The sequence below is a fragment of the Simochromis diagramma genome, unplaced genomic scaffold (assembly GCF_900408965.1).
Source record: "Simochromis diagramma unplaced genomic scaffold, fSimDia1.1 OVJJ01000685.1, whole genome shotgun sequence".
Classification (NCBI taxonomy): Eukaryota; Metazoa; Chordata; class Actinopteri; order Cichliformes; family Cichlidae; genus Simochromis; species Simochromis diagramma.
The window spans coordinates 1,946,051-1,965,331 of record NW_024387477.1 but is presented as its reverse complement, the minus strand read 5'-3'; the positions used below and the strand labels follow the sequence as shown (position 1 = coordinate 1,965,331).

At 38.7% G+C, this 19,281-nt stretch overlaps 1 protein-coding gene and 1 long non-coding RNA gene across 3 annotated transcripts; both read right to left on the bottom strand.

Moving 5' to 3' along the window:
• Positions 1-3,223: 3,223 nt before the first annotated feature.
• On the bottom strand, positions 3,224-15,185 carry LOC120724082 (beta-1,3-galactosyltransferase 2-like). 2 transcript variants are annotated; one of them, XM_040016050.1, is made up of 5 exons: positions 15,046-15,185; positions 14,601-14,777; positions 6,573-6,750; positions 5,373-5,609; positions 3,224-5,023 (listed from the first exon to the last, which is right to left on the bottom strand). In XM_040016050.1, the coding sequence occupies exons 2-5, from the start codon at positions 14,705-14,707 to the stop codon at positions 4,424-4,426; spliced, it is 1,122 nt and encodes a 373-aa protein (XP_039871984.1). In that variant the 5' UTR covers positions 14,708-14,777; positions 15,046-15,185; the 3' UTR covers positions 3,224-4,423. The 2 variants fall into 2 exon arrangements, with proteins under 2 accessions (XP_039871984.1, XP_039871985.1); XM_040016051.1 differs by lacking the exons at positions 14,601-14,777; positions 15,046-15,185 and adding an exon at positions 10,242-12,902.
• LOC120724083 lies at positions 7,135-10,235 on the bottom strand. The gene is made up of 2 exons (XR_005693853.1): positions 9,554-10,235; positions 7,135-9,512 (listed from the first exon to the last, which is right to left on the bottom strand). It is a non-coding gene; the product is annotated as an uncharacterized LOC120724083 (long non-coding RNA).
• Positions 15,186-19,281: the final 4,096 nt, after the last annotated feature.

The window sequence follows — 19,281 nt, the reverse complement described above, 5'->3', positions numbered from 1 at the left end:
CGATTATTCTATGAGATCATTGAATAATCAGATATTTTTTAAATGCTCTTATTCATGAGCAACAGTAAATGTTCAACAGAAGGCAAAAAATAAGTCTTTTAAAATGAACTGCTCGTCGTTTATTATTTTAGAGACTGCAGTATTTGTAATTGTTTAACTGCATACATTAGTCTAAGAGAAATAAGCGGTTTTAGTGAATTTATTAAATAGATGTAATGTCGAAAACATAACTTTAAAAAGAGCTGCGTACACGCTGGTCGCGGCAGTGAGCCCAGAGAAAGACTACAGGCGAATTAACGTCGGAGCAAGTGGGCAGGACCCGAGTCAAACTTTTTTCAGCTTCCAGGTGAGCGACTACTGTGAGGAATAACGGTGATTGACATGTGACCTGGCGGTAAATACGTTAGAGGATTACCTAGGTAACCAGACCTCGGAACGCCCGCGAGCGCCCAGTCGTCGGTCAGAGTAGTCACTTACAGCCGCCTACTCTGCTACACTGACGTGCAACGAGCAGTCGCTTTCAGTGCGCAGCTTAAGGCTTTAGTTGATATTAGTAGGAGGTTAAACAAATTCCGACAGCGTTATATCTACCGGATGAGTTAGATTTGGTGTGACAGTGGTCTGAGTGTGGGTGGGTGTGCATGTGTTTAGAGGAGGATGTGGTAAATACAAGAATCCTGAATTAATCAACTTTCTCAGATTTTAAGCTTTGACGCGATGTTTCCTGCTGCAGAAAACAGTCACTCTGATGGTGTAGATGTTAGTAATGAATGAATAATAATAAACAAATTCACTCTCCAACCCAAAGGCCCCAGGACAGCAGCTCGGGGGTTTTCCCCATGGATATATTTCAAATTTGCCGCAGCTGGCTTGAACACATTCTATCAGAATCTCTTATCAGGTTACCCCAACTTGACAGCCCTCGCAGCAAAACTGTTGTGCATGTTCGTAACCACGTATCTTTGTGAGCAAGTTTTCTCTGTAATGAGCATAAATAAAACAAAACTGCGCTCAAGGCTCACGCACAGGCACTTGAATCACATCCTGAAGTTAGCTGCTGCTCAGGATGTGAAGCCTGATATTGATGAGCTGGTGAAAGCTAAAAGATGCCAGGTATCAGGAGTCAAATAAACTATGCAACCCCACTGAAAGTGTTGCATGAGACACCCTGATGTAGTTCTGTGATCTGTGATATACTGCTGTGAATCACTAAAGCACTGTGTGTTTGTGTGTTCTTTGTCCTCAGAATTTTCAAATAACTTGAGATGTTTTATGATCAATAGCTATGTGGTGCCTGTACTATTTTGAACATACTGTCCACGGGCTCTAGATTTATTTTTATGTTGATCGTATTAAAACAAAGAAAACAATCTGAAGTTGTTGTTTTTAAGTTATATATACAATGATTTTACCAGTCCGGCCCACTTGAGAATAGATTTTTCTCCATGTGGCCCCTGAACTAAAATGAATTTGACACCCCTGGTCGAGCACAATAGTGATGGGATTTCAGGCTCTTTTTAGAGAACCGGCTCTTTCGGCTCCGAACCGGCTCTTCAGGTTGTTTTGTTGCTTTAATTAATTTATTATTAACAAAAATATAAAATTATGCACAAAAGGAATTACTAATGCAAAAAAAAGTGGTTTCATTTATATATGTCTATATATAAATATTTATGGTGGCCCCTAGAGACAAAACAAGTACAAACTCCAAAACACATTTCTAGCCTGAACTGAACTTCCAAAACAGAGCTACCTAGATCAGCGGTCCCCAACCCCCAGGCCTCGGACCAGTACCGGTCCGTGAGTCGTTTGGTTCCGGGCCGCGAGAGTAGAGGCTCAGGTGTGAAATGTATGGTTTTCAGGGTTTTTCATCGGTTTTCAGCGTCATTTTGTTATAAAAAAGGTTGGGGACCGCTGACCTAGATCACTTAAATTACACAATTGAAAGCATATGTGTGTTGTTTGTGTTGTTTGTGTATTTATACACAAGCACTCATATATATTCAAATAATTAAAAAAAAAAAAGTTAATTTACCTGTTATGACACACCAAATCCGGTCGTTGGTACTTCCTGGCTTGTGTAGGCACTACGTAACAAAAGCTCAACACTGCCCCTAGCATCCTGGAGCACTTCTGTTGTCTTTTGTACGTGTTTTGGAGTTTTTACGTGTTTTGAAATTTGTACGTGCTTTGTCTGTAGGGGCCATCATAAATATACTTTTATTTATTCACTCCACATAAAATAATAAATAAATTATATAATACAAAAAACAACTATTCACATTTCAACTTTTAACTATTTAAATTTTCAGCTTTTTCCTTTTAAACAAATTTAAAGTGAAACAACACAAAACACTGCAAACCACAACACAATTAAATATAAATTCAAATATGAAAACAAAAAGAAGATGCACATTCTCTGTCATATGGGTCTGCATGAATAAACTTTCTGAATCCTTTATAATCCACAACTGATAATAGTTGTGGATGATTACTATACCTTTCTAATGTGACGTTGTTGTCCCTGCCTCTCTCTCTCCCTCCCGCTCTGTTCCTGTGCTACTGCCAGTGTAACTACCGCCCCTCCCCCCTCTTCCCAGCGCAATGGTGTGCAGAGTGAAGCGGAAAAAACGTGCGACAGAGAGGGTGAGCGAAAGAAAAAAACAAAACCCACAGCTCGCGATAAGGAGCCGGCTCACGTCATTCACGGCTCTAAGAGCCGTTTCGTTTGCGACCGACACATCACGATAGCACAACACCTGGAGCTAAGGGGGCAAAACAATCGCATGAGTGCTGCTGTTTGACTGAGGAAGAATAAAGTAGTTGTGGTAAGCCAATCACATGACCACTTAAAGACAAAGACACAAAGCGATATATACCAGTTTATAAATATTGTTTTTTGTCTGATTTTAGATCAATTGTGTTAATACAGTATGTCAAAATGAAAACATAATTGTAAATTCAGACACGTGAGGATGTGCTGAAAAGACTGATGCCAAACAAGGCAAAGTAAATCGTTTTTAAAGGTGAAATGTGGAGGGAAAATCAAAAGTAGTTAAAAGTGGCCGATTATACCCTGGACCCCAGAGGGTTAAACGTTATTTTTAAAGTAACGCAATAGTTACTTTTCAAGTAATTAATGACTTTAGAATACTGTAACTCAGTTACTAACTCAGTTACTTTTTTGAAGAAGTAACTAGTAACTATAATTAATTACTTTTTCAAAGTAACTTGCCCAACACTGGTGGTCATTCAGTGGGTTTTTCAGGGGGTCAGAGGCCAAGAGGGGTGAGGGGTGGATTCCCATTCATTTTCTATGGCAGTCACTTTTGACCGGGAACGCCACAGATGTAACATAGCTGATTAAAACACTCAAAATTCAACGAAAGCGGTGCTCATCGCTTTTATATGTTCAAGTGCATAGTGTGGAGGATGTTGTAAGGCCTTGAGGCAATCAGATGTAAAACACAATATTTATCAGTGTTTAGTTTGTAAATCAATCAGATTTGACCTGAACACGACAATAAAACAAATACAAATGCAACAAACTGTGACAGCATCATCGTCACTGCCGCTTTATATAAATAAGACTTTATTTACAGATGTGCGCCTAAATAGGTTTCTATCCTTAGTTGTCAGTTGGCGACAACTGAGTACTACGTAGTCATGGAACAAATGACACGTCAATGTAAAAAATTTGCCCTTTTTATAATGTGAGGTTAGTGTGTGTGACCTGAGTAAAAATCAATCAAATATTACGGGAGTGGCTTCGGTACCAGGACGGACCTGCCTATACCAGGTTTAGTACCGATCAGACTGACTGTAATTTTGACCCATAAAGTGCCCATTCCAGAAACACAGATACAGTTTGTAATTCTGCCTCTGTACAGCACCACAGTGCGTTTTAAATAAATCAGTCGAGGTGTGATTGAAGCACAAACTTTCAGCTTTAACTTAAGTTGAAGTGGGTACTTCAATCATATCAGGTTTCTCAGATTTAGAGTCTGCCGTGGTTGTGTGCACAGGCCAAATTGGAAAAATTTAATATGGTGTTTAGCGCTGCTGCCTCACAGCAACATTATCATTATTAATACTGTGTGAGTTGCCCTGCATATGACAAATTGTCTCAGGGTGTTTAATCCACTGAAACACAAACAGCATTGTTCTAATAATGTATATCCTACTACAGTAAATGTTTTTGGAAAAAGAATTATGAGGTGAATAAAACCTCAGCATGTATCAAAATGTGCAGAGTAATTGAATGGGGACAGTGTAAACATCTTAATCCCTCCCTGTGCTTTTGTAAAATTTACATTCTTCATTGTGGACCAGTAAGCTAACAGAGGACATAAAGATCATATTGAATCATTAAAATTATTAAAATAGAAAAACTCTTTATCGCAGTGTAGTAAGAAGCAGGTGTTTAACATCCACTTTGTGCTTGAATTTGATAAGATTTCCATACGTCCAAAAGCTGGTTAGAGCTGTGCAGCAATGTTGTTATGACAGAAGTCCAGTAACAGTTGCCCGTGTCTGATGGCATCCAAATCATAAACATATTATTACGAGGAGGATCTGTCAGTGGAATACCCAGATGTTTCATGCACAGTCCCACATACACATCTTCAATGTAAAGAGCTCTGACATGCTGAGCAGCCTCCAGTATCTTCCTGGTTAAATCCAGAGAGAACACATAGCCCAGTCCAATGGCATAAGTTGGATAGACTGACTCGGGGAAGGTGGAAAACGGCAAAAACCATTTAGAGTTTTGGTCTCGAAGAACAGGAGCAAACCTTATCACGTTTCCTGTCATGTAGAGATGTTGAGGGGCCTTTAAAAGCATCCCGACAAGGTTGTGCACATTGAGGAACGTGTCGCTATCAACCTTCATGGCATAGGAGGTCTGGGGGCAATGGGTGCTGAGCCATTCAAACATAAGCATTGTTTTGATGGTGAGGTTATGGTAGCTGTCCAAGAAGTCACTCTGGAGAATGTCACGATGGTCCCGGCTTTCACGTAACAGCTGAGAAAGTGAAATTGAAAGCATCATTTAATAAATTAATAATTAGTAATGGTTCTTCAGTTAACTCACTCATTGATACAGCAAACATGATACATGTTTGGTAGAGTGGTCTGAAAAGACTAAATCAGATCAAGCCACATCGAAATCTTATAAGTAAAGGAAGTTGTGTTTGTACTGGATTTTCTTTGGCTGCTTGGAATCTGATCCTTCTTTCCTTCCTCTGCTCCGACTCTCTTGTGACTTTTCTAAATCATCTGGTGTAGCTCATTCACCCTGTACTATGTATTCCTGATAATAACAAGAAGGGAAATGTGTGGAAAGTTTACTACAATGGACTGAAGCCACTCACTTGTTCTTCAATGGTCTCTGCTCCATTTTCCTCTCTGGACTGTCCCAGTATGAAGTAGTGGCTGACCACTTTGCCCTGCACCGTTGTTACATTCCCCCACGTGCTGCGGATCATGTGACGAACCTCTCTGTTGTGGGGTGCAACCGGGATCATTAGAACCAGGAATGGGCTTTCCTCCCGACATCTGTTCAGTTCATCCAATATGAAATGGTACTCGTGTGGGTACGCCACAGTGTACTGCAAGGAATAATGAGACTGAGATCTGTGCAAGCAGAGAAGGCTGGTGATTTTTGTGCATTGTACTTGATAATACTAGATTCATATTTTCTATTTGAATTTTGCATCTTTTCTAAAATGGGCTTCAGAATGAGAGATAAAATATGTATGTTTTTAAAAAAGAAAGAAAAAAATTAAAGTTAATCTTCTCTTGTCCAGATCTGACTTGGCTGTTTGTGCCATCTGTGAAAACTAGTATAGCAAATGTACATAACACAGTCAGTGTTATTTAAGTTTTCTTTATTAGATGGGAGGAGCTGTTAAAATAGGTCATGTAAAGCAGGAAATCAAACCAAACCAGGGCCACAAACCAATACTGACAAAACCCACTCTATGTTGAAAAGTCTCTGATGTTACAGCTGAATAAAATGACAACCCTTCATTACAAACCTCCCATATTTCTTCTCTGTTCTCTTGTTCAGCTTCAATTTTGTCACCTCAGTTCTTCTGAAGTGACGAGGAAACTAAGAAGTTGTGACTGAGGCGAGGCCGACCTCAGCATAGAGCTTGTACTTCTCAAACTCTAGTGCAGGATCCTTTCCTAGCAGACAGGTGCTCTTCCATCTTCCATGCTATAAATTTTGTTTGACCACCCCATTTCAGAAAATTAGAGAACCCTGAGCTGCCATTAATAAAACATATACTATGTGTCTAATTAGCTAAAAGAAATCTTTGATACGTCACAGTCATAATAATTATGAACATGTATTTCTTCACATATTTTAAATATAAATGGATAAAATGAGATGAAGAACATCACGGTAACACGACTACATCATGATGACTTTAACTTAACTAGTTAACTAGTTTCAGTTCAGAAAAACATCGAACAACCAACTGATCACTTTTGTGACTAATTTGTAGAGATAATATTGTTAGTGTTGCCTTTGCACAGATTATATGGAGGCCAGTGAATATACTTACCTCGTCAACTAGAGGAGGTACACTGTCGTGAGAGGTACTTGAGTTTGGGGTGGATGTCCTTGGGTTTAAAGACCATGATCCTTGGAAAACGGAGCTGTAGATCACTAAAGTCCCGACCATGATCAAAGCCGCCACATACCACAAGCATCTTCTAAATTTTATCCACGGAGTCCTTTCACTGCAAAGAAGTTAAAGTGATTAGTATTTATCAGCACTGCAGAAGCACTTAAGAGTATCCAGGGCAGTTCATTTGTTCTGCATTTTGTCATGTTCCAGCTGTATTCCAAAATGAATTACATTCATTTATGTTTTTGATTTTTTAATAAATTTGCTTGTACTTGGGGTACTGTGTGCACAATTTTGAGGTGAAACATGAATTCCATCCATTTTGGAATAAGGCTGACACAATGTGGAACAAGTGAAGGGCTGCGGTGAAGCTCACTGTTGCTGGGCTGAAATGAGAAAGCACTTTGACTTTTGCTTTCACATCAGACACCTGCCACCACTCTAAGAGTCACAATGTTTTTCCACTCTGTGGCACTGCTGTGTGCGCTTTATTGTGGACTTAACACGAGTTAACTAAGAATTTCTGCTAAACTCTATCAAATTCTACAAATTACAATAATTGAACTGAATTGAGAAAAAAGCTTAAACGTACCTTAAGTTTTTTTTTTCAGGTTATTTAACAGAGTGTGTGGTACTTAAAAAAATCCTCAATTCCTGTTCTCAAGTCAGGGCTCTAACACATGGAAATATGCATATACATGTTTACCTATTCCCAATATTGTTACAACGACACAATTGTACACAATTCACATGTGACCCACCCGTCACCACACAGCTGACAACAAGCCACATAAACTAATTACACTATTTTTTTTTTTACTTGAATTTTATAGTTTCAGATTTAGAGATAAAATATTGATATATATATATTGTTAGGGATTTTTCAAAAAAAATAAAGAAACAAACAAAAAAAACAACAAAAAAAAGAAAAGTTAATCCTTTCTCATGCAGATTTGACTTGGGTATTTATGCAGTTTGTGAAAATCGGTATACCAAATGTACATAATGCATAGTCATTTCACTTAATTAGGACCTGTAAAGGAAGAACCAAAACCAGACACAACAATAAATACTGACAAAACAGAGGTTTCTACATTGCTAAGGGCAGAACAGAAAAGAAACCCAACTTTTTAAGGCAGGAACCAAAACTTTCTCTGATGTTATAGCCTATAAAACGGCAACCCCAGAATCATAACTCCATTTTCATTCTCACAATTACTTTTTGTCAGCAGATTAGACATGTGACCAACCCATCTCCAGACTGCTGACAACAAGCCACCTAAATAATATCTGGTCGTAAGCTAACATTAATGCAGCTAATTTCAGTATCGAATGTCCTAAAAATGAGACTTCCCCTTCGACAAACATTTTAATTGTATTCTCATTTCATGAGAGTTTATTCACAAAGTGTCCAAGTCCAAGTCAGTTTAACAGACTCATTGACTTTGATGTCGTTTTACATCCTCCTCTAGAGTAGATAGACTTGGACACCCTGCATATTGACAGCTGAGGTAAACAGGTGATTGACAGCCTACACTCACAACAGGTCATAGGGCGATTTTGAGGTAAAAATATCAAAATATTATTTAACTGACACATATCCTGCTTTTACTCCTGATTTATTTCCAAATGTTGATATCATTCAAATATGTTTAAATTTAGACGGCACCCCATAACAGTCAATATGTATAAAGACAGTGTGTCTTGCAAACATAATATTTTATTTGTTTGATATCTGTTGGCTGACTAAACTGTGTTTCTCTTACAGTGGTCACCAAAGCTAAGATTATGCAATGCAGTTGGAAAGGCTAAGAAAACAGATCTGACTGCAATCTGTAATCCACTGACATCTGACAGTGAGATTTTACACACTGTAGCTTCAAGCATAATCAAATTGTGTCTAGATTCAGATGAATTTCTTTTGTGCAAATTAAGAAATATTGTAATTACATTTAAAAAAAGAAAAAAACTGTCTTATTTATTGGGACATCAATTTTAGGATGCTTCCTTTAATTGCATGATATAACTAAAAGTTATCCTTTAAGCACTGAGTGAAGTCCTTGTCATTTGTTAGTCTTTTCTGTGTATGGCAGTCAGATACCCACAACACTTGCAACTTCCTTGTAGACTTGTGTTTTGTGACCACAAGTATTTGAAAGTTTCCTGTTTGTAAAGTAGAACCAGATGATACATCAACATATTTTCATTTGAAAGTTATCTATACATTTCTGAATATAATTCTTTAATGTTATATGAAGCCCCAGTGTGTCTCAAGAATAACTTATATTATTTGGGAGTTTGCAAGAAGTCATCAACAGCAGCTCAAACAGTCTTATGAGTTTTAGGCTATAAAATCTTGATAACTACCAGGTTTAGTGTACTATTTAGGGTATGGGGAACATCAACAAGCTTGCAGTAGCAGAGTTACAACAACCAAAAATTGAGGAAGTTACTGTAAGTGTACAAAATATATAGGTATGTGCCACCTGCTAATGTCCCTAAAGGGATTTATTCAGTAGTTAATCAGCAGAATGAAAGCAATGTAAAAAGACTAATGTGACACCCTGACTACTCCTCACATTTAGCTCTGAATAGAAGTGGATAGAAACAAAAAGTCATCTGCAGATGTATTTTGGACTTTTCAGGCTAGTCATTTTTAGTTTATAACTGAAACTAAGGTTACGTGGTTTAGCAGTGTCTCACTGTCACACCTCATTGCTGACAAGTACTGGACGAGTACATATTTATGAAAACAAGAATTCATTCCTACATAGAACCACTGCTCAGTTAAAGAAAACGTATTTGCTAAAATCCAGAAAAGGTTAACAACTGTATATCGTTTATCATCTTTATCACTTATGTCTTTTCATATAACTAGCAACAAAAACAAACAAGTACACAGCAACAGACAATACAGCATTTCTGTTACATGTCGTGTGGCTCCTTCAAATGAGAAATTATAACAGCTAAACACAATTTGAAGGGATCGTTTGTAAACGCGTTCTAGCCTTTCCATTCGAATCATTAATCTGCATATTATAAAGACAACTAGAGACATGGTACAGTGTTCTTTTACAATATTTGGTTTACAGTGTTTGTATTACAGTCTTTGGACAGCTTGTGCATGACAAAATTAACTGGGGAGCAAATGTTTAAAAACATGTTTAAATATATCACAAAACAGGTAAAAAACATATTTTATATTTTTTTTATAAAAATAAAAAAGGTAACAAAATGAAAAAAAGACAAATTCGATAAATGTTAAAAGTAAATAAACATAATGCAGTAGTTTTAAATAACATTATTACTAGAATATTATTATAAAAAGAGTTTCAAGGCATTGAAGCAACAGCAGCTACAGAATGACTTTTGCCTTTGCTGCTGTTTGCTATCAAAGCCTCAGTAAAGATTACAGTCAGTAATTAAAAATGATATATTTATACATTGCTACTCAAGATGTAATAAGTCTAACTAATCCATGTCATAGCTGGACATAATTTCCTATAAGTAAAACATTTTCCATTTTAGGACCACAGTGTGCCTACAGTCTGTTTCACATTTTTATGTCAATATATTTGAAGTAAAACAAAGAATTAGACTTACCCTTTGGAAATGGGGAGCTCTGACATTTTCGGGAGGTGAAGAATGGATTATTTGATCAACTTCAGTAACTTAATGTAAATGCAGAAGTTGGCAAATGAGCTCTTCGTGTTGATCTGCCTGTGTGGCTTGTGCTGCACAAATGGGTCATGACATGCTGTGAGCACCCTTAGACAGATTCTGCTCTGATGTCATGTCCTGACAACTCTTGATTATCTGTGGATATGCTTTTAGTGTTTGTGCGTGTTTAGGCACAACATGACTTAACATGCTGTGCATTCCTACCAGTTTGAGTACATATTGCCCCACTGCAAAAGCAAAACAAATGAGATCTTTAAATAGGTTTCTCAAGCAAATGAAAGTTGATTTAAAAACAAAAATTATTCACAGGGACAGTGCCAGTCTACTTTAAACATACAATAGTAAGACAGATCCTTCAAAGCTCTGACTAATCTCTACCCTTCAATTTCTATCTAAAGGACTGGAGAAAGTGGTTTTCAGCAGCTGCAGTCTTTCTTACATCATAGAAGTGTCATGATTGTTTGTATGAAACTGTTAGGCAAAACTAAATGCTAGACACTAAACACTAGGAGCATGGAACGTGAAAGCCGAAACATGAAACCTGGAACATCAGGGGGGAGAAGAACTGGTTAAAAAAGCTGCAGCACCCCTGTTAACAACAGAGGAACAAACAGCTCCTCCCCCATTGCATCTATTTCTCAGTTGACACAGCCACACACACGCCATCTGCTCTGTCAAGCCAACATTTTCACCTCCCCCGTCCATTTTTTTAGATGTCAAACAGGAAAATCAGAGACAGAGGCAGGTCAGGACAAAGCAAGGATAGCGGTGGAAACTGATACAACTGCAGCAGGGTTGCACACTGAGCGTGAGACTGCACTGAAAGGAAAGAAAAACCCCCAATAAAAACAAGGTGGTGTGTTTGCAGTTGTGCGCCATAAACCTCCTCAGGCAGGACTAAATGGCAAAATTGCAAATTGCTCCTGTACCTACAGAGACAGGAATGCATGCACCATGTATTATAAAACTCACTGGGGCCTGACACAATGTATGAAAGGCAAATTTTGACAAAAAAATCCACAACATTGCTGCTCAAACATTTTTATTGGGTTGAAACAGGTCATGCGGTCTCAACCTACAAACTTGGCGACCCTGATAAACCATTTTACAAAGGACTGGTCACCCCACATATTTCAGTGGCTAAACCACACACAGGGAAATGGGGGCCTTTGGGCAATTTGCAGTTAAGTGTGACACAGACTGGGAGCCATTCCCAGGCTGCACTGGTATACAGTGTTTACCATTGCTGGGGTCATATGTGTCTTTGCTAAACTGTACAACCCTGGCAACAAAAGCAGCACACTTAACGGGGCAAAACCAAAACTGACAACCTTTTAAAGTTACGCTAACCGGGGCAGAGGGTACTTGCTGAAATCCCAGAAATCCTCAGTAAATAAGGCGGTTCTTCCCTGAGCGTGTGTCAAACCAACACACCTTTATATTATTTATTTGTCACCAAAAGTATTTTTCTGTAAATCTCTGTTATCTAACCCTGATTACAGTTCTGTTGCTCGCAATAAATCAATTTATGAAGTAAAACATACTGAGAAAATATTGCTATGTTTATTGGAATAAGCACACAGGTTTCCAGCTACTTCGGGCTCAGCTAGCTTTGGTTTTGCTCACTGCCCTAAAAATCGTTCGGTTAATTAAGTTCTCTAGGAGCTTGTGCCATCAGGTTTATTCTACACACTGTCAAGCAAAACTAGAAGCTAGTATAGAAGAAATTCCCCTCTCGCCCCTGGGAGCGGTCTTTAAGTTCAGATCCTCTTGTGACAACAATACTTTCAGAGGAAAACACACTGAGATGGATAACAACAAAATAATATCTATAACATCCGCACTCTTGGTCTTTATCCTTCAAGTTCAGGTCCTCTACCAGAGGCCTGGGAGCTCTGGTAGAGGGTCCTGCGCAATATATGTGCTATTCCTAGGACTGCACTCTTCTGGACAGAGATCTCGAGTGTTATTCCTGGGATCTGCTGGAGCCACTCGCCTAGCTTGGGGGTCACTGCACCGAGGGCTCCGATTACCACTGGGACCACTGCTACCTTCACCCTCCACATCTTCTCGAGCTCTTCTCTGAGGCCTTGGTACTTGTCTAGCTTCCCGTGTTCCTTCTTTCTGATATTGCTGTCATTCAGTATCGCTACATCTCTCACCACAACCGTCTTCCTCTGCTTGTCCACCACTACAATGTCTGGCTGGTTAGCCATCATCAGTTTGTCCGTCTGTATATGGAAGTCCCACAGTCCCACATTGAAAAACCCAGACAGATAAGAGATAAGCCTGATGTATTAGCAGAAAAATAAAGCATTTTGTAAACTACAATGTGGTAGTGTAGCATAAACAGGAGGGAAATTATAGAAAGGATCAATAAACACATTCTGAAATGTAAGCTATTCAACACTTTTCAGTAATCTGAAGAAATCTCTCTCTCGCTCTAACCTGTCCTCATCTGTCCTCAGACCTTGTTGTGGCTCCTCTGCTATCCCATATGGAAAAGAAATAGAAAAAACTTATAAAAGACTTGCATCAGATGTGGCCTACTTCATATAGTGAATCATATAAGGCTCATATGATTTACTCATGGAAGTGGCCACTTTCATATATTGTTTTAGTATCCAAAACATACAAGTTTCATTTATATAATTTTTCTAGGGATCTTATATCTGTTTTCACTCTTGTATGCTTTTCATACAAGTTTCACACAAGACAGATACAAACTTTATATATATCTTTATATAAGATTTATATAAGATTTATATATATCTTTTCCATATGGGATCAGTTATCCAAAGCACAGTTAAAATCATGTACTAACTAGTACATCATGTAGTTAATTGTTTCTCAGTAAGAGTATCACACACATATCTGTTTCAAGGATAACATTGGAAAAAGCGAAACTGGCAATGTTGCCTTGGCAAGCACTCGCGCAGACGTTCAGTGTTTATGCCATTGCTTCCCTGCAAGTAAAATAAATGTTTATTAAGGCTGTTGTGTTTTTAACATGTTTTAATACTTTGTATCTTGTTCTATTTAATCTGAACAAGCCCCTAAAAACAGTCAGTGATCACTGTCGGCCTCTCTCGGTTTTTATCACCATTGTTCATTTTAAAGCTCAGTTTTTAAACCCTTACAAGGTGGAGATGAGCAGGGGAGAGTAGTGGTGGTGGAGGTAAATAGAGAACACGAGAAAGGAAAAAACGTGAAAGAGAAAATAAAAATATAACTGATAGCTGATACTACTGCTTATCTTTTCCCCCCACTTTCTTCTATCCAAATCAGCAGAGAAGTGATAAAAAGAAAGATGATCTTTCAGTCTTGATGATTGCAGCACCCAGCAGCACAGCATAGGTGTTGTGGGGGAAAAAAGCAGTGATCATTTCGATGTAAACTATGTATCAATTATTGGATGTGACTGTTACTGATTATCTTGTTCAATATAGCGAACAGCTCTTGAGGGATTTGCACATGGCGTCACATGCAAAATCTTAACTGACTGTCAGACACTCAGACTGAGTGTCTTTTTATTTATTTATTTATTTTTTACTGCAAATGAGTTAAAGTGTTATTGATCTTCTAAATAGCACTTAGCTGTCCACTGCTGGATCAACTGAGAAACATTTAGCCTCTTCCTATCTCAGGATAATGTGGACGTACTTGTAATAATGGAGTCATAAGATTACCAAGAAAATAAGCTTCTGTTAGGAATGTTACCACAAACTGAATAAGTATTACTGTAATGAGACAGAATATGTAGCCTTATTCAATAAAGTGAAACCCAAACTACTCTTCACATGTAACCCAGAATGGAAACGGATACATATTATTTGTACCCTTAGGTCCATAAGTTGTTGTCACTTAATGTCAGATACTTACACAGTATTACATACATTTACATACAAACATTACATTAAAATACATTTAAAAGAAATGTTATTACACAAATAGTTCGCAACAAGAAAAAAAAACATTAAGTAGATCTATTTGAAGTCAAAAATAAAGGCACATAAGTCAGTAGTTTTACTAATATTATTACTTTGTTGTAAAATGAAGGGTTTGTAGGCATCATAGCATATCCGAGTAAATATTACGGTCACTATATAAGGGGGTATTATATTTGTGCACTGCTACTCAACCCATTAACTGGCTGTAATATGCCCTGCTATGGAGTGAATCATCCAGACAAGCTTTCCATTTAAAAACCACAGTGAGCCTTCAGCCTGTGTTATACTTTCACATTAGCATGTTTGAAATTAAAGGAAAAATTAGACCTACCCTTTGGAAACTGTGTTCTCCGGCATTTTCAGCAGGTGAAGAATGATTTCTGGTATAAGCTTTGGTACAAGACAAGATCGGAATGATTTCTTTTTATTCTGTAGCATTGCGCTTGTAGAGGCTCAGACCAGACATACTTCCTCATTGAGACCAGAGGCTCAGACCAGCCACAGACCACTGTGAAGAAATATCAGTGGGATTGTAATGAGCTGTAAAGATCAACTTTACCAGATATGTCTGGATACGAGCTGGAGCATTTCTTTTTACATAGATTTACAGACACCTTGTCTTTTTTTAAATTTTGACTCATTGCTATCTAAAGCAAATATGGAAGATACATCGTGAAGAAAAATACAACAATAATAAAACCTTTAAAACTGCTTCATAAACAGTCACAAATAAAAGCTCTTAATTAAATAAACAGTGGAATCGATGGAATACCTACCTCCCAACCCTCCGACTTTTTTTTGTTCTGCAATTGCTGAATTGATGTAAGTTCAATCAGATAAATCCAAGGAAGGAAATCCCAGAAAGCTGATTCTGTTCATCTGGCTGTTGCATTTCAGTAGTAGTGACTTCTTCTGTTTTCTGGTGAGACTGAACAAATGAACAGAATCATCTTTCTGTGAGTTGAGCAGTGTTTCACAATAAGAGTTTGTCCCACTGATTAGACTCGACGAGACTTTTAATGTGAAAAAACTTTATTGCAAACAAAAGAAAAAGCTAGCTAGCTCATAAGATTAAGTGCACCCCCACCCCCCATTTAAATCAACAATTAAACTAAAAGATAAAAAAACTCATAGTGCTTCACCATAGAATCCATATTTAGCTATACTTTCATGCAGCACTGTATTCTATGCACATACAATTGGCTCGTGCTCATGACTGATTTAGAACAACATTTTAATCTAACGTGCCATTCTGTGCATCTGGGGAGGAAGCTGAATACCTGAAGAAAGCCGCACAGGCACAACGATTAGTGTAAAGTACACACAGAAAGGCCACAGCTGGGTTTCAGCTTCAGTACATGAAAGGAACTAATGCGTGAGAAAAACTGATGCTCACATTTCTATTAATTAGAAGCTGATAGCAGCTTCAAATTTTAGACTGTAATTCTTTTTAAGTACGAGTATGAAGGAGGGTCACATATTTAATACTGCCTGGGATTTTAGCAGCATTATTAAAAGAGAATTGTCATGCTTTCTAATTCTGCAATCACACTGTCCGTTACAGTTTCAGTGATGTGTGCAGTCATGATAAAAAAAGTGCAACCTCTTTCAGTTCTAAGTTTTTATGTATCAGGACAAATAAATAGTAATGTCGTCTGTTTCTTGGCAGTTACTAAAAACGGAACCTTAGCTGAACAACAACATAGAGTTTATACGCTGTGTCATTTATCAGACAGAAATGAAGCCAAAATTCAGAAGCAGTTTTACTGATATGCTAAAGCGTGTCCAAAATGCATTTCCTTTAACAGCGATGATAATATCTGAGGTTGTCTGCAATGTGTGATGTTTGAGAAATAGATTTGTAACTCAGTCAGCTTGAAAAATAAGGAAGTATGTAAATTTGCCAGACAAGTTCCTGCCTATACTAAATAAAGCTGATACATTACTGCTCTTATGTACATTCAATTCCAGCAGTTCACGGTGCTGATTTCTGACTTACATAAGTAAGTTAGCTTTAGGTAGAAATTAAGAATATATACTTTTTACTAGCTTTGTTTGCTAGCATTTGCTAGCTTTTACTGTTGGTTACTACATGGAGAAAATAAAAGCTTAGTTATTGTCAGAGTGAAAGCAGGTGAATAACAACAAAGGAAACAATGGAATGTCACCAGTATGAAGAACAGTGCACCAAATTGTGCTGAGTCTGCTGAAAGAAGTAGCCACTTGTGTGTGAGCGTGCACTGTAGCCCACTTCAAACTTGAATCAAATTCGAATGCTCACCTAGATCAATGTTTTGAGTCTGGCTTGACAGTAAAGACTAGCTATCCTTACAGATACTCAGAGAGAGCTGTGAAACATATTGTTTGTGCCATTTTGAGTGAAAAGTCAATACATTTGAATCCTGTTTACAAGAGGTAAACTCCATGCATATAACTCCTCTGCACTCCAGCCGAAACTGTAAATAAAGTATCTAAATAAAGTAAAGTATGATAAATAAAGTATCATATTTGAAACTAAGGTTTGAATCCTGACTCAAATCTGACTTCTGAAACAATTTCTGTGTTGAACTTTATTGCTGTTGATAATAAATAATAACTGTGACTTCTTACTGTTAGCTGTCATGTCAAACAAGGTAGTATTTTTATTGTCTTTGTCTCTTAATATTGCATTTTATTTTGTTTGCGTTGTTCCAGATGTGACAGGAATGTGCATCATTGTTCTGGGAGGCCTCCTTGTTCTTCGGAGTGATGACCTCCATAATGTCTCTGTGGCGGAGGCGTGGCCCCGGGCGCAGCTGCCGGGGAGGAGTGGAGCAGAAGGCTCAACAGGGCGGCGCTGCGAGGCCGGTAAGAACAGCTGATGGTGTTTATGTACTGATGATGGTCTCCCTCCGCTGTGTTTATAGTGAGACGGGGAGGAGCGGCGAGGAGATCAGCTGGGCTCGTGAGCTGTCAGGCTGTGCGACTGAGTCAGCTGTCAAAACAAACAAATCAATAAATGTGGAAATTGGCAGTACATACCTGCGTGTGCGTGTATTTGTGCCTGGTGTATTCCACAGTCTCCAACACTGGTACGTTTTTACTGTTGCATTTCAAAGGGGAACAGAGTTGTGGTGAAATTTCCTTTTGATTTGCGGGTTTTATTCACTTCCAATTATGATACCTCTTAGCCCCCAAGTGATTATATGTATGCTAGACAACTTCAGGGCATGCTCCTAATGAGATGAAGGATGGTGTCCTGGGGGATTTCCTACCAGATCTGAAACAGTGCATCACTGAGCTTCTGGACAGTCTGAGGTGCAACCTGGTCGCACTGATGGAGCAAAACATAGCACCTCAGAGGTGTTGAAAATTGATCTTTCAGGCAAGAGGAACAGAGGAAGACCACAGAGAAGGTTCATGTTCATGTAGCGAAGGGGAATATGCTGGAGGTGGGTGTGACAGTGATGACCTCTAAAGGGAAGAGCCAACTTGGCAGACTAAAATTGTTTTGTAGTATTTGGGCTTTATCTAATGATCTAATGATGTTACCAGAAAATGTCATGTGGAACTGTCATACTGATCTCACTGTGACTGCTACTGGTTTCAGTTGCATTTTGAGATGAGTAGTGTCAGCTGTTTGGAGAGAAACTGTACTTTGAACTGTGCTTTTACCTTTATTTTTATTTTTGCAGAAACTTGAGTGCAAGTAAACTACATAAAACAAAATGCTCTGTTATTACAACATCCGTTAGTATGCACTAGATTAATGTTACTGACTAAGGTCGATTGATTTTAACATAATTTTTAACAGCATCACATACTTTTTTTTTTTTTTTTTTAAGTTGTTGTTTTTTTGTCTACCCTGTAACCACAGTCTTTAGCGGAAGGGTTTAACCTACCTTTTGAGTGTGTGAACATTGCAAAGATTCAAAAGTTCTTGCATTTTTAAACTCAGCTGGATTTCATAACACAGGAAGTGGAAACTTGTCAGCCACAGTCAAGACGGACGACTGCCTGAGAAAACTATCATTTGTTTTGTCTCGTGGGATCTATTTCTGCTGTGGTAATTGACTGTAGTGTAGAAGTCATCAGTTTTTATGAAACTGTCTTTACAGATTTCCCAAGCTGCTTAAAAACTGGGAATGTATTCAGTATATTTGAAGTGTTTTTATTTTCTAACACACGGGCTCAGCTGATGACTCAGTCTTGCTGTATATGGTTTTGCAATAAGTTTTCACATTCAAGCTCAAGTAAAACCTGTAACATGCTGTTAATGCTGTTTGTATAAAAAAAAACAATGTATAAATGTCACATGTAACTGATGTAACTATTTAATAAGTGCTATAATGTTGTTTATCTATCCATTTTCTTCCTTATCCGGGGCCGAGTCGCGGGGGCAGCATCCCAAGCAGAGAAGCCCAGACCTCCCTCTCCCCAGCCACCCCCTCCAGCTTATCCGGGTGAACACCAAGGCGTTCCCAGGCCAGCCGAGACATATAATCTCTCCAGCGTGTCCTGGGTCTGCCCCGGGGCCTCCTCCCGGTGGGGCATGTCCGGAAAACCTCACCCAGGAGGCGCCCGGGGGGCATCCTTGTCAGATGCCCGAACCACCTCAGCTGGCTCCTTTTGATGTGGAGGAGCAGCGGCTCTACTCTGAGCCCCTCCCAGATGGCTGAACTTCTCACCCTATCACTAAGGGAGAGGCCAGTCACCCTTCGGAGGAAGCCCATTTCTGCCACTTGTATTCGCAATCTTGTTCCTTCGGTCACTACCCACAGCTCGTGGCCATAAGTGAGGATAGGGGATTGACCGGTAAATTGAGAGCTTCTGCATCACTGCAGCCGCTGCACCAATCCGTCTGTCGATCTCCCACTCCCTTCTCCAATCTCTCATGAACAAGACCCCAAGATATTAAACTCCTCCACTTGGGGCAGGGTCTTGTCCCTGACCCGGAGTGGGCACTCCACCCTTTTCCGGCTGAGAACCATAAAAATTATGAACAGAATCAGTGACAAAGGGCAGCCCTGGCG

Bases quoted from the DNA above. Each gene is read 5' to 3' on its own strand.
- LOC120724082 (XM_040016050.1), bottom strand. From the start codon at position 14,707: ATGCTACAGAATAAAAAGAAATCATTCCGATCTTGTCTTGTACCAAAG. The intron at 5,610-6,572 runs GTAAGTATATTC...TATTCCTTGCAG, and splicing joins TACCTCCTCTAGTTGACGAG to TACACTGTGGCGTACCCACA. The intron at 5,024-5,372 runs GTGAGTGGCTTC...TCACTTTCTCAG, and splicing joins CAGAGACCATTGAAGAACAA to CTGTTACGTGAAAGCCGGGA.